At 37.4% G+C, this 15,770-nt stretch overlaps 1 protein-coding gene across 1 annotated transcript in view; it reads left to right on the forward strand.

The window, feature by feature from the left end:
* RASEF (RAS and EF-hand domain containing) overlaps window positions 1–14,136 on the forward strand; it is a 51,633-nt gene extending 37,497 nt beyond the window's left edge. Inside the window, exons 11-17 of the mRNA XM_037901796.2 lie at window positions 697–834; window positions 939–1,086; window positions 2,906–2,987; window positions 4,138–4,252; window positions 5,939–6,058; window positions 7,395–7,471; window positions 10,201–14,136. Coding sequence (XP_037757724.1) covers window positions 697–834; window positions 939–1,086; window positions 2,906–2,987; window positions 4,138–4,252; window positions 5,939–6,058; window positions 7,395–7,471; window positions 10,201–10,306 — 786 coding nt within the window. The 3' untranslated portion in view covers window positions 10,307–14,136. The remainder of the gene's footprint in view (window positions 1–696; window positions 835–938; window positions 1,087–2,905; window positions 2,988–4,137; window positions 4,253–5,938; window positions 6,059–7,394; window positions 7,472–10,200) is intronic.
* Window positions 14,137–15,770: the final 1,634 nt, after the last annotated feature.

A 15,770-nucleotide genomic window follows, 5' to 3' on the forward strand; every position in this document is an offset into this window, starting at 1 on the left:
TTAAAGTCCTCCTCTTATCAACAAAACAGATACAATACAGGGAATACATCCTGCCAATGTGCCTTGGCAGTGATGTGGAAAGAGGAGAATAATAATAATAGTATTTATTAACGCTTACAACATTTTACATGCAGAGATCTCAAAAAACTTTACAACGTAGGAAAGAATTGTTGTCTTAATTTAACTAAAGAGGAAACTGAAATGGAGATAGATGTCGTGACTTACTGTGAGGCAGTGACAGAGCTGGGTATAGAATACCGGCCTCCTGACTCCCAAGTAGCTCAGTCTCCCTGACTCTTCAGTCCCTGGTCTTTGTGTTGAGAATGCTACTAAGGGTACCAATTAATGTCAACTGCTGTGACTTTGTTTAATTAAGGAGTTGGTGGCTCAAACTAGTTGAAGTATTTCATAACTTTTGAAGTAATTTTTTTGCACTGTTTCTTGTAATCCCTTTGAATCTGAACATTTCCTTACTGAAATCTTTTACTCCTATTACATATGGAAACCAGATTGATGTTGTAGGGTTGTTTATGAGTACTGGGCATTTGGCAATGATTGTTCTTGAGAACACTAGAGTAGAGAAAGATATTTGTTTTGTGGAAAAAAATCCAAGATACCTAACACTTCAAAGCACTATTCTTTTTCTGAATTGAGATATTACAAAAATAGTAACATAACATTTGCTGGTACTTGCAGGTTCCAGAGATCAGGGATGAAGAGGCTCATAGTCCTGACAACAGCAGTACAGCAGAAGATTGGAAACCCTCACGACCAGTCAGTCGAAGCAGCTCTAGTGCTTCAACAAGGAGGTGTCTCCCTGCCCTCTCTCCACAGGTAACCAGTCCGGAGCAATTTTATATTTTAGTTTGATATACATAACGATACTGCAATTTGTTTTCATTTTTAATATGGATTTGGTGGGCTCTTTTTGCTTTTAGACAGACACAATAGACTGTAACCTGAAATACCCTAATTCAGAGAAGGCTTACAAGATAGTTCTTGCTGGGGATGCAGCAGTAGGGAAATCCAGTTTCCTTATGAGACTTTGCAAGAATGAATTTCGAGGAAACACCAGTGCAACTCTGGGTAAGGATTTGAGATCTAAAGCATATGGGTGCCTAAATATGTATTAGGTTGGGGGAAACAGGACCATTTAGTTATCTTTATAAAACATGTCCTGAACACACTCTGCACAAAGACCTCCCCTGTTAAAATCGGTGTGGAGGCGCTGCAGTATCAGGATCCTGGAACCGACTTTACAAAAAAATCCTCTTTCAATTTTCCATTATCTTTTCTCTTTCCTGCTATGATTGCTACCCCCCATGTGGCCCCTCACGGCCGTGCAGTTGCAGTGCACTCAGGGCCCCTGGGATTCTTTCAGTCAATTAGGTTGGTTCAAAACCACGTACCCTCTTCCTGGGGTCTGATTTTTATTAAGACTTTTTCTACAAAGTTTAACTCCCTTTGTTAGTTGCTCCAGTTCATGCCCACTCTGAATCTATATAAGAGTCTCTTGCTCCTCTTCAGGAGGTCTCCCAGCCCCCTTTCTGGAACTGGACTTTAAATTGTCACTTTCTGTCCCTCCTCAAATCAGGAGTCTTCAGCTTCCCACCTTAGAGCAGGGTTATAATTTAGGCAATTACAGGTCTCTCTGCTTAAGAGTGGAATCCCCAGCTCTCCTCCTGGAGCGGGGTGTACTTCAAGAAGTCACTCTGTGTCTCCTTAAAGTAGGATCCCCAGCCTTCTCCCTAGAGCTGGATAATTCAGAAGTTATTGATTATCTCCTTAAGCCAGGAGTCCCTCATCTGGAGTACATCCTCATTTAGGTCACCAGTGGAGCCTCAGCCGGATTCTCCTCCAACTGACTCTCTTCCCCTAATTAGTCCTTTGATCCTCATGTTAGGGGGGTTCAGCAGGCAAACTTTCTCCTTCTGGTGTCATCCTTCAGGGGAGGCAACACATATGCTAGTCCCCTTCTCCCAGCTCATCTCCAATTAGTCAGGTGAGAGGGGAGCCTTGCCACACCCACTCTTACTTACTTTCTCCAAACAGTAACTTATTTTCTCCAAACAATACTTATACTCGGAACTGCTTCCTCTCTACCAATACCTCTTATTATCTAGGTCTTTGCATATATCAAACCCTCCCAGAATCCAAAACAGCCTTGCGAGTAGACAGGCAGAAGGGGGACACTTAAGGATCCCAACCCTTGTGTCTATCCTTTTTCATATCATTTTGTCTTCATCCCTTCGTCTTCAAAGTGTTCTTGAAGCCTGGAATAGCTCTAATTCAAATGCAGTTGGAGGGATTTTAACAAGCTTGGAGGTCTCAACAGTCCAATCTATATCATCACATCCATGAACTACTGTAGTTCTATTAAGTTCAAAGCTTGACTTTTTTGTCTGCCTATCAAATCACTTGTATGTTTGTGTGTTCTGATTTTTTGTTTTGTTTTTGTTTGCTCCTTGTCTGGAATAAGGTCTACTATACAAAATATTTTCTGTCCTTCTGTAAAAGGCTTTTATAGTGTAACATATGTGGAGCTTTTTGTTTATGATGTGAAATTTGCATCAATACTCCTGAGTAAATTCATGAGAGGGTATTTTAATTCTCCCCCGCCGCCCCTCCCCTCCCCCCCGGCCAAAAGAACCAATTGATTATGCACCGTAATATATGGGGGGGGGGAGGAGTTACAGCATTTTTGGGGGGTGCCTGAACTTTTTGAGCTCTCTTACAATGTACTAAATGGCATCTAATTTGAAACAGCTGTTACAGCCTATTATTTGAAATATTTTACACTACTATTCATTTGTAATTATGTTGGTAATAGTATGAATGTAGTTCTTAAATCAAAGCCAATATTATGTCCACTGACTAGTTTTGTACACTTTTTTTTTTTTTTAAGGAGTTGATTTTCAAATGAAAAGGCTTGTTGTTGATGGAGAACCTACAGTGCTCCAGCTATGGGACACAGCAGGACAGGAGAGGTTAGTAATGCTCAACAGATTATTAGGATGTCGATGTGAATTGACTTGTTTCTTAGTGAAGAATTTGTATTAGCATCTGGCTTTTTTCCTAGTTGTAAGAAAAATTGTAACAGTTTCTTGTCCACATTATTTCTCCTATTTTTACTTTCAGTCCCTTCCTTACTTTTGCTATTTGTAAGGGCTCAGTCTTATGAGGTGTTCAATGACCTAAATTCCTATTAGGGTCCTTGACCTTGATTCCCATTGAGCACAGTCAGTTGTCTCTTCTGTAGTATCCAAAGTCTTTTTAAGAGAAGCATGATAAACTTGCACAAATTGCTGAACTCGCATAAATGAATTTTTAAACTATCTGTGTAGTTTTATAAACCCTATAAAATCTCATGAGATCTTGGACTGCAAAGAGCCAGTACATTTTAGCTGACACAGTTGTGCGTATATTAAGGTGCCTGGTCTAATTCCACTGAAGTCAGTTATAATCTTTCCATTCACTTCAGTAGAATTTGTATTGAGCATGCTATCTGTTTCTGCATTAAGTAAAATTAGTGTATTTTGTGGAATAGGAAGTTAAAAGATATATTTGGCCCACTCATTCTTCATCATTATGTGAAGAATCTCAAATGTGCAATGTAAAGCCTTGTCAGTAATCTTAGTTTTGGAGCAGGCCACTGTACGTTTACAGAAAAGAGGGAGGAGGGAGTCTATAATTGAGGGAGTCATCCCTGTTGTAAATCCATTGGTTTTATATTCCACACCCATTTTATTGACTTCAGAGATGTTATACGAGAAATGAATTTGGCCCACTGTGTTTATGAACTTTGCCTCTCGTGCAGGAACATAAACATGCTACCATATCATTGAAACTCCAGTGTAAAGAAGATGTCCTTCATGTACATAGCTGTTTACTGTGAAGTGTTGTCTGAGTGCAGTATAGGATATTGCAAGTTTTAATGGAGTGTTTATAGAAGTGCATAAATAATTTGGAGAAACCTTTATATGAATTCAGTAATGCTTGCAAGTTTGTCACATTTTTCTTAAGAAGGCTGTGAGGGAGACATGTAATTATCAGACTAAGCTAATACAATAATGATTCATTATTATAGTAATACTAAAACTGTGTTTAAAATGTTTCAAACATCATTTTTTCTAAAAGATTTCGAAGTATTGCCAAGTCATACTTCAGAAGAGCAGATGGCGTGTTACTGTTGTATGATGTGACATGTGAAAAGAGTTTTCTTAATGTACGAGAATGGGTGGATATGATTGAGGTAAGAACTGTATGAAATTTGCAAAGTACACTTACTGTGTAGTCATTTTTAATACTTTTTTAATTAGGAAATGGGCATTTCCATTGGGAGAACTCTGGTATGGGTCAGAACCATGGAATCCTTTTAGGGATACTTGTTTTATTTGTTTTTAAATCTACATTAAGGTGGTTGTGTTGCAGAATTGGCCAACATGCAGTTTGCACTAGTAATGCAAGTTAAATGCACAGCTGTCAGGACACGAGAGTAAACTAAATCCTGACACAAGCTTCTGGGCTCCCATTAAATGTGATGAAATGTGGTGTTTGGTATCACAAAATACCATGTAATCAACCATTTCATATTGTTCCCCTCATCTTATCCCCCCCATCTTGTCTGACTATCTCAATTCCCTTTGATCTGAAAATGCAATACTCACCCATTTCAAATACTTTACAGGAGCAAGCTCAATTTTCCTTGTGGTCTCTGCCACAGTACAGTGTGTTTCTTCCTGTACAACCATCATCTTTCCTATAATCCACAGCAGTGTTTTCCCCTCTAGCTTTCATCTTACTATTACCCTTTTGTGTTACCTGAATAGTAATTTGCATTTAATAAAAAGGGCTTCCCCCCTTCGCCCAAAGGTGTTTAATAGAAAGGAAGGTGATTAGAATTAAATTTCATTTCCCTCTTAGAAAGAATGCTTTTTTTAATCATGGAAATTGAATTAGCCCCTGTTTCTGGGGGTAATTGTGTCATATAAAATAACATAAGAATGGTCATACTGGTTCAGACCAGTTGCCTATCTAGCCCAGTGTCCTGTCTTCTGACAATTGCCAGTGCCTGATGCTTCAGAGGTAATGAACAGAACAGGGCAATTTCTAGTGATCCGTCCCGTTGTGCAGTCCCAGCTTCTGGAAGTTGGAGATTTAGGGACCCTTGGAGCCTGGGGTTACAGTCCTGACCATCTTGGCTAACAGCCATTGATGGACCTGTCCTCTATGTACTTATCTATTTTTTCAACCCAGTTAAACTTTTGGCCTTCACAACATCCCATAGCAATGAGTTCCACAGGTAGACTCTGTGCTATGTGAAGAAATATTTCCTTATGTTTGTTTTAAGTTCACTGCCAATTAACTTTATCAGTTGACTCCTAGTTCTGATGTTATGCAAAAGGGTAAATAACACTTCCTTATTTATTTTTTCCACACCATTCATGATTTTATAGACCTCTATCATATCCCCCACTTATCTTCTCTTTTCTAAACTGAACAGTCCCAGTCTTTTTAATATCTCCTCCGATCGAAGCAGTTCTATATTCCTAATCATTTTTGTTGCCCTTATCTATACCTTTTTCAATTCTAATGTGTCTTTTTTGAGCCATAATGGGCATAGTATTAATTTCCATAAGAGTTATCTAGCAAATACAATTCTTGTTGGAAATGCATTCACTCCTTGGTAGACTCACTATTAAGATGGCTGTTTTAAGACATAGTGTAGGTTGTTTTATCTGCAAAGTGTTCAGCATGACTGGTGTTCAGCATATTTTAACTATCTACCATTTCTTGTGTTAGCATTACATTATTTTTAGATGTTTTGGTGGTGAAGTAATTAATATGATGTGTACTCCAATAACCTGCTGATATATTTGACCTTTTTTCTTTGTATTCAGAATTTTTCAAAGGTAAATAAACTATATATTTATTACAGGATGCAACTCACGAGAATATTCCAATCATGATGGTGGGTAACAAGGCAGATCTTCGCCAAACAGTTTCAGAACAAGGACAAAAATGTGTACCAATCAACTATGGAGAAAAATTGGCCATGGTAAGACCTATATCTAATTGTTTCAAATTTAACTGCCCTTAAAAACTTTAAGATGAGGTCTGGATAATTCACAAAAATAATTGTGAGGCAAAGAGTCTTTCATTTTATGGTCACCAAGATGGAATTTGGCCTTGAATGGTTAGTGCATACTTGCTGAGGTTGAAAAATGTCACCAGATAATGGCTATTTGCTAGTCTTTGTGAAATGAGTTAGCTGTCTCAGTCCAGTGTCGTCATCACAAACTGGCACATGGTTGACATTCTGAGAAAATTGGTCAAGAAATTCATGAGTCTGAGTAGGGTGACCAGATAACAAGTATGAAAAATCAGGACGGGGTGGGGGGCAATAGGTACCTACATAAAACAAAGTCCCGAATATCGGGACTGTCCCTGTAAAATCAAGACATCTGGTTACCCTAAGTATGAGACTGATCTTGCCCACTCAGCATGAGTTCATCTTTGTACTCTACTACAAGTGTGAGGCACATTAGTGAGAGGATGTGAGGAAACTAGCTTCTGCTTCTCTTGTACATAGATGTTCTGAAGTTGAAGTATTTTGGTTTCCAAAGCCCAGATTATCTAAGGTTTTAGCTGCCTACCTCCCTTTGAAATCAGTAGAATGTGGACATCTAAATACCTTCGAGGATCTGGGCCTAAGAGTAATTCTGCACCACTCTCTAGCCATGACTGCAGCAGTTTTGGCATTATTTGTTGCATAGGAAAACAAAAGAAAGATTCTGGGAACTTGTACAGGGGATCTGCACATGCTGGTTGCTGTGGAGCTGTGCTTTATGGGATTCCCCACACCACCGCGGGCAGGGTTTTTTGGCTAGCCAGCAGTGGAGCAAGAGTTTGCTCAGTTGTTACATCTGTGACAGTGCAGAATCCTTGACCATTCTCTGTGCAAAGGTGTGCTGGGCCTAGAGCTGTGGATGATGATGTAGCTAGTACTAGTTAAATACCAAGGTGTTAGGGGTTCTGGAAATATGATAGGTAGAATGTAAGCTCCAGTAACAGCTTCGAAGCTTCTGTTGCTGGTTTGTAGCCTCGCAGACAAGATTATTCAGGCTGGACCTTGGGACCAGGATTTGTTCCTGAATCAGTTACATATCTTAAAAGTTCTTAAGTTTAAAAAGCTATACAACCAAAAATAAATGTTGTTTCTGTAGTATTAAAACTAACATCTACAAAGTATAAAAAGGACCAAAAAATCCTGTTCACTTTAATTTGTTAAATCTGCTCTTCAGTAGTTCTTAAATTTTCTGAGGAAATAATTTGCAGTAAACATTTAGACCTAATTGTACAATGTATCTGATCCTTTTATTTTCTTCTGGCAGACTTACAATGCACTATTTTGTGAAACAAGTGCTAAAGATGGATCTAATATTGTAGAAGCGGTTCTTCATCTTGCTCGGTATGTAGTCACGTTTCTAATATCAAATATTAGCTTTGTTGGTTAATATATATTATAGTAACTTTATAAATAAATGTAAAACAAGATTCATTCTTAAGGTTTTACGTGGCATGTATTTTATTTTATTTATAGAGTCCATTTTGATCTTAGTTGATTCCAGTACAACAATTTTCAGTGTTAAATATCTATATTCTAAACACTTAAATTATGTGTGTATCTGTATATAAATATATCTCTATAGAATATAGATATTTGACATTGAAAATTGTTGTACTGGAATCAACTAAGATCAAAATGAGACTTTAAATAAAATGTGTGCCTTGTAAAACCTTTAAAAATAAATGTAAAACAGGATTCATACTTGAATAAGTTTCAGAGTAGCAGCCGTGTTAGTCTATATCTGCAAAAAAAACCAGGAGTACTTGTGGCACCTTAGAGTCTAACAAATTTATTAGAGCATAAGCTTTCGTGGGCTACAGCCCACTTCATCGGATGCATTGAATGGAACATATAGTAAGAAAATATATAAATATACACACGTACAGAGAAGGTGGAATTTGCTGTACAGACTGTAAGAGGCTAATTAATTAAGATGAGCTATTATCAGCAGGAGGAAAAAAAAACTTTTGTAGTGATTATCAAGATGGCCCATTTAGACAGTTGACAAGAAGATGTGAGGATACTTAACATGGGGAAATAGATTCAATATGTGTAATGACTCAGCTACTCCCAGTCTCTGTTCAAACCCAGGTTAATGGTATCTCGTTTGCATATTAATTCAAGCTCAGCAGTTTCTCATTGGAGTCTGTTTTTGAAGCTTTCTGTTGCAGAATTGCCACTCTTAAGTCTTCTACTGAGTGGCCAGAAAGACTTTAAAGAATCTGCACCACAAACACTAAAACAATATTAACATATTTACAGACAAAATTATGTTAAAGTGGAGCTCAAATATGGATCCCATTCTTTTAAAAATGTCTCTGGTTGATAAATTATACTTTCTAATGAGATACATGCATTTATTCTTTTAATCTTTTCATATACTGAAGACACGTTTGGTTTTGTATCATTATACATGATTTTGCTACAGACAATTTTAATCACATACATTTTTCTTGATGTCTACTGAATGTAAATTTTTTCCGAAGCTATTTAAAATGCAGACATCTGGATTAAATAAAACAATCCCATCTAGCAAAGCTTGCACATACTTGATAAATTCTGACTAAAACATTGCAATTTTCCTACAGTTTCCAAACTAGTATTAATTATGATTATATATAATTTTTAAAGGATCAGCAATATGTATTACATTTAATACATGGAGCTCCAAACTGGAGTCAATTGCTCACCATATTTATTTGTTTTTATTCTGTAGCTTGATAGGAGAATCAAATCTTTTGACTTGAAAGGTCAATATTTGTCTATTTCATGCTACAGTATTTTTAATGGTAATAGCTTGAATAAAAAATTGGATTGTTGGAAAGAAGTAATGCTGTCTGTTCAGTCAGAAAATGGAAAAATACCTATACGTCCAGTGAGAACAGGTGTAGCAGAGGTATAGTCATTCATTTATATTCAAATGTCAATACAAAGTTAATTGTTAACTTGTATGACTCGTTTCCAGGACCCTGGCTATGAATGCAACAGTGCATTGTGCTGTTAGAAATTTCTAGTGAAGCCATACAGCACAGTTACATAATGTTAAATCACAGGTGAAAAAACACGTTTCAGGCAACATTTGATTACAATAGTTCAATTTTGTGAGGGGACAAACTGCTCTTCCCATCTTGCCTATCTGCTTTCCAGTACCTTGAATATATGATTTTAACCAGTCTGTTCATTGGCTTAGTGAAAGTTCATTTCTGAGGGATCTGTTAATATTTGCTGTATTTGAAAGCAATGGCAGATGCACCAGATGCTGTCTAACAGTTTGGTCTGAGAAGGATGGTTCTACTCAGGGATTAATATTTCTCATTTTCTGGAAGTAATCATCTCTAACTTAACATTTCAATAGGAAAGTTAGACTTCCAGACCCATGTTACCTGTACTTAGGGTTTGATTCTGCCACAGTTACTCATTTTAAGTAGTACCATATTGATGTCAGTAACTGATTTCAGTGGAACTACTTGGTCTGAGTAGTGAGTGGCAGAATTGGGGCTTTACAAGACACAATAATACTGGTACAAAATTGAAAATCATATGTACGATAAACCAGTTACAAGCATCTTTGTAATAAAGTGGCTAACGATATGCTGTATTTCTCAGAATAGATTTATATTTGTATAATAGTTTCTTTCTTTTAATATATGAATATCTAGGGCCTAATGCTTTCCTCTGCTGTGAAATGAGGAGGGGAACAAATAAAAGAAAAAATGGGCTAAAAAGGAATGGAAAACATAACTAATTGTTTAGACCTCAAATTGGAGTTATATAGTTAATAGTTTTCACATAATTATACTTATTTCCTTGTGCTAATTTTGCACTTTGTATGGAATTATTGCTGCCATTCCAAAGCAGAAACTGTAGAGAATTTCACTCAGTCCCAATACTTTCACTGATTTCATAAACTAAAAACAATTATCCTATTAGACAGTTTGTGAATTTACGTTACAAAGCAGTGGCTGACAGTGGGCAGTGCATTCCTTTTTAGTGCTCTGTGTAACATATTTTGAGTAGAAATACATTCCCCAAGCTGTATCTTGGTAATTTATTTCATTGCTGTCTTACAGTGAAGTGCGAAAAAGAAGTGACAATGAAGACACGGGGTCCGTAACCAACCTGGCTGAGCCAACTGTCAAAAAATCGATGCTAATGAAGAACTGCTGTAATATATAAATAGCAAACTCCCTTTCTGCCCTAAATAATTTTACTTTTGTATTTTTATGACTTTTTAAAATGAAAAATGAAGGATTTACATAATGTGTTCTCCTTAATATGGATCTATATGTATATAGTAGTTGCAAAACTTGAGAAATTCAGTTCCTACTTTCTGCTGCTCTGCACTGGTGCACTTGCCTAGCCTCACAGGCTGTGATTTGATCTCACTTATATCAGTGTATGTCAGTAAAATCAAAGAAGTTACATTGGTTTAAAGATGGTCTGAGATCAGAATCAAGGCTTTTACTTTTGCCAGGAATTGATGATAGTCAGTACATACAGTACTGTATTTTCATTTCATTCATCTAGATATTTCCTTATAAAGTGAAAGAGGTTTCACAAACGGAAGACACTGTAATAATTTTATGTTAAACCCAGGATATTCAGAGCCCAGGGGGAAATTCCATCATTACTTCATCTAATTTTGCCTAGGACAGGAAATGCAGGTCCAATTATGTCTGTATGAAATATTCACAACAAACCACCCTGCCACTTGAAACTTACCTAGTTTCATTACAAACCTGCGAGGTTTGTCAAAAAGGCTTGTCAAATTTTTGAACTTTTTCAAGTGAACTAGTTGAGTTTTGAGCAAACCTCGGCAAATATATGGTGGTGCATCTGAAAAACAAAACTCAAGTCTGATCCCACATGGAGGAAATACTTGCATGAATCTTGCAAAGCAAAAAGACAAATTATATACTGCTCCAACCTCAAGAGAGGTCACAGTATCTGCAGGATTTAGGAACACTGGGATGAATTAACGATGCAATTCCTGCCCGTTTATAAACGAGACTGTTACTGTTACTTTAATATAGGGGAATGTGAATTGTCCCTTCCCTCTTGTTCTTCAAATGTTTGCCATTGATACATATGACAGTTCAGACAGCTAAAGTGATGGACTCTAATAGTACAGAAGAGTCTGTCGTCGTTTGTTTTCTTAGTGAATCTTTAGGCCTTAAGCCACTTGTTTGCTGCTCTACATGCACAGGACTCCATATTAAATTTTTATTAAAGGAATCAGTTGGCATGACCATGAGCCACTTTCCAAAAATCAGGCAATACTGTTCTCATTAAGATAAGGCTGAGGACTCCTAACTCCCCTTGAAGTCAGTGGGTGCTGCGGATGCTCAATCTCTCTCTGAAATTCAAGACATTGGTTTTATTGAGTTTTCTAAAAATCTCATAGTTTAGTACATATTTTAAACGCAAAGCCTAAAATCATTAATGTAAAAATGACATTATTATAGTATAATTATTAAAATAGGAGTACAAAAAAAGCATCACACCCTAGTGACTTTGTTTAGTCTTTTGTTTCCTTACTTAAGGCCAGTCCTGCAAATATTTAGGCATGTGAGTGACACTTTTCCTGCAGGTAGTCCCATTAAAACCAGTTCATGTTTATAGATATTTGCAGGATCAGAACCTTGGGGCCCAGTCCTCCTCCTGTTAAAGTAAATGGCACAGCTCCCACTGACTTCAATGGGAGTACTATTAGGACCCTTAGTGGCTGAGCAAACTATTTCAGCCTTTTTTTTGTGTATATTAAAAAAGGTTTCAAGCTGCAACCAGTCTGCCTAGTGTCAGACTTAAGTGAAGTTTTATGGTCTTACCTCAAACCCGTGAAAAAGTGGATACTAGCTGTAGCAACATTAGATATTTTCTGAGCCACTACATTTCAACAGAGTATAGCCAGTGACTGATATTAATTTTATAAAATATGGACTTCCCTAGAGTAGGGTAGTTTATCACCTGGGTTTTTTAAAAAAATGCCTTTTCAGGTAAAAAGATCTGTGTTTTTAGGTATTCTTTTAAAGCTATGTTTTCTCAGAGATTTTGTCCTCAAGCGACTAATCCTGAGCATTTTCCAGCAAGGCAAAGAGACTATAATGCCAAATAAAATGGGCACATCCATTATTTCCATATATTTTGGCCTCATAAAAGAAAATGTACTTGGGACCGGATCATGCCCCACAGTATCCATGAGCTGAGGGGAACCTTTGGACACCGATCTACCTTATCACACATGGAAGAGGTAAGGAGTAACCTACTTCCGCAGCACCACCGTACCCCACCTGGCAGAAATCTCTCTGTGGGTCTTGAGTCTGTTGTGGGGGAGGTGACAGAGGCTGGGAGAAGAGTGGGCGAGCTAGGCATATGGCCATGGAATATAAGCAGAAAAGATAATGCAGCCATTTTTCTACAGAGGCAGTCATGGCCAGGGGGAGCTTGGCTTTGCTGTCAAGGGGAAGAGCTCCATGCGGATCATTGGGAATCCAGGGTTTCTTCAATGAGTGGGAAGGGAGGGAGAGCTTAATTCTGCCTCCCCCCTCCAAAGGAGTGAGTTGAGTGGAGCTCTGCAAGGGTATCATGGAGATTTCCTCCTCCAAAGCCCGCTCCTTTGATCAAGAGGGAACATAATCCAGCTTTTGGCTTCTAAAAGCCTATGCTGACAATATATAGGCTTTCAAATCATTAATCTGTTTGAAATTGACCTTCCCAGTAAGAAAGCTAGAAACATATTAACTCTTTATTTCAATTCAAGTTATTGCTCATTCAGTGTTGATAACTTCTGCTCACTCTTACTGCCACTCCAGAATTTTTCCCAATAATAGCTGTCTTTCCTGTTTAAAAAATAGGCGAGAGAAAAGTCAGAACAATCACAGGTTACCTTTGATTTCATTGACAATGAAGGAGAAATAGAAGCTATCCTTGAAAATTCTGCAGGAACTTTTTAAAGTAATGAAACTGTGTCATGTTAGTATTCAAAAGAGAAATCCCATCAGCGGTGAAGCTATCTTGAAGACAGTGTCTTCATCTATATTAAATAGTTATAATTTAATATTAAGGGCCCAGTCCTGTAGAGCCTTTTCCACACATCTTCTGTGGGAAATAATATGGATCCACAGGACTGTAACTCAACCTGAGCTGAGGCTCCTTTTGTATGTTGGGCCTGATTTTGGAAGATGCTGAGCTTGAAAGCTGAAGGTGTTCAGCACAACCCTGGATGGGACACTTTGTGTGCACCCAAGAATGCTATTGACCTCAGTGAGAGATTTAGGTGTACAGAAATATAAGACAGGGCCCCAGAGCTAGGAATCTAAGGCTGGCATATGGCTAATATTTTCTCCCCAAAGATAGGAAAGGACCAAGTCACATCGAACTTTTGAATTTATTAGCTTTTCTTATTAGTATGACTCACCATCTTAATATTATTTAAATGTAGTTTGTATATTTTATTGATTCTTTATTGAGACATCTAAAATTCCAGTGTGTTACTGATTTAATAACCTGGGGTTGTACAAATAAGTACTAAATGTACAGTATTTTGGCAGTTTTAAAATAGGACATTACGTACTCCATAGAAATTTTCTTCTTGGCATTGTAGATCTGGGTCCTGTAAACAGGCATTTGTGGGGTGTACTCTTTTAAAAAAGTAGGTTCGAAATCCATATGGAAAGTAGTTTGTGTGCATGTGCAGTAAATGCTTTTCCAAATGTATTTAATGTGATATGCCCGAATCCTGGAAAGAAAACCATGCGAATGGAGTCCTGTGCCTGTACAGAGTACAGCTGAAGTCAGTAATGTCAGTTGCCTGATCACCCAGTTCTCTCTGTGGGACTGGTGTCTTGGGCAGTTCTTGTTGATTTTAATGACCAGACGTGTGTGTCTAGGTATTTTTCCAAAATTTATAAATTGAATCTATTTTTTTTAACAATGTGACTTTTTTATTTTGCATTTGTGTGAGCTATAGCTAAGCAAACACACCTTGAAACAATTGTTTTAAAAATTAAAAAAAAAATGATGGTCAAAATAGTGTCAGCCAGGTTTCATCCTGGAATGTGTTTTATGGTCAACTTTTATAAATTCTTAGAAAAAGGGCTTTGAAATGAAAATCTGGTGTCACTGAGCCAAATTCTGTACTCGTTCTAGGCAATGGAGTTGCAGAGAGTGCAGCTCTGGACAGAATTTTGCTCACTGGCCATAGTAGTGTGAAGAGCTCTTGTCATAGTTACATTTTATAAGACCCTTTTGCAATTAGATTCACTAGAGCAGTTTTTTAAAGTCTTGATGGGATCATTCTGACTCAGTGGTTGTCCACACAGGCATAAGGGTCTGTGCTACTGTAACCAATTGTAGGATTTGGGCCTAAATATTAGAGAGAGAGAGTGTGTATGCATTCACAATTTATTAGAAACACATGGGTTCAGGCCCTGCTCCTGCAATATGATGCATATTCAGAGACTGCTTCTATACAGAGCTCCATTGACTTCAGTGGGGGCCGTGCACAGGCATAAAAGTCTGCTCCCATGAATCACTTTGCAGGATCAAGGCCTTATTTAGAAATCCTGCAATGATGGCCCCTGTTAAGTCTGACAATTGGCATAATATGAGATGGCATTCATGGTAAAATAAGAGGGCTTGGAATGAAATTATTAATTTTAGAAGCTAAAATATCTGCCTTTAAAAAAAAAAAATCAAAGCTAGTGTTTATATAAGGTCCTTCTTTTGTTTTGCTTTGAAAAGTTGTCTTGCCTACTGCCTAAAACATATGGCAGCAAACAGCAGATTTATGTTCTGGCATGTCTGCACTATTGTGTTTGTTTGTGTTCCTCTATGATTTTATTCAGTACTTAAAGCTGTTCATTTATTGCACAAAGTCGTTTTGTTAGTCAGTGGCTATGTTATCTTAATACCTATATTTATTTTTAAAGGAACGTCTTTTCACGTTTTTTTCCAACAGAATCTGTAAATAAGATTTTTTTATGCACTTGACACACAAGTATTATTTTCATCCTTCATTGTCTTTCCCTTTTTTAATGGTCACATGTTAAACATATTTTGAGGCAGCAGTTTTTGTGGGATGCTGTTAAATATCAAGGTGAACAAATTATTTTTTTCTAGGGATCTCTCATGTATTTAGCACTATTTAGTTGCTTGCTTATTAAAATTTGCTGTATTATTTCCCTTACTCAAGAGTGTAGTTATGATCTAACTGCTTGAAACCATATTTAAAACATATCTTCTCTCATATTCATTGAACAATTCCCTCTTATTTTAGCAAATACTGTTGTGATCATAGAGCACACTTTATCCAAAAAGATCCCAAAGCACATTACAAAACTAATTTGGCAATCCTGCAAGGAGCATCATGTGGACAGACCCCTGCACACATGTGGAGAACTCCATCAGTGGGCTTCTGTGCCAGCATAGAGGTCTGTTCACAAGAAGATCCTTGTACAAAGCTTTTTGACAGGCTGGGGCTATGCAGCCTATATATTCTGAAGTGTAGCTACCTCTGGGGTTAAACATGGTTCCTGTTTAACACTCACAGCAATACTAAACATTGTAGTACAGGAAGTGAAGAATATCAACTCTGACAGATAGTGGATGGATGTTGAGGTAGGTACAATGTATTTATCCA

This window comes from Chelonia mydas, chromosome 5, assembly GCF_015237465.2.
Source record: "Chelonia mydas isolate rCheMyd1 chromosome 5, rCheMyd1.pri.v2, whole genome shotgun sequence".
Classification (NCBI taxonomy): Eukaryota; Metazoa; Chordata; order Testudines; family Cheloniidae; genus Chelonia; species Chelonia mydas.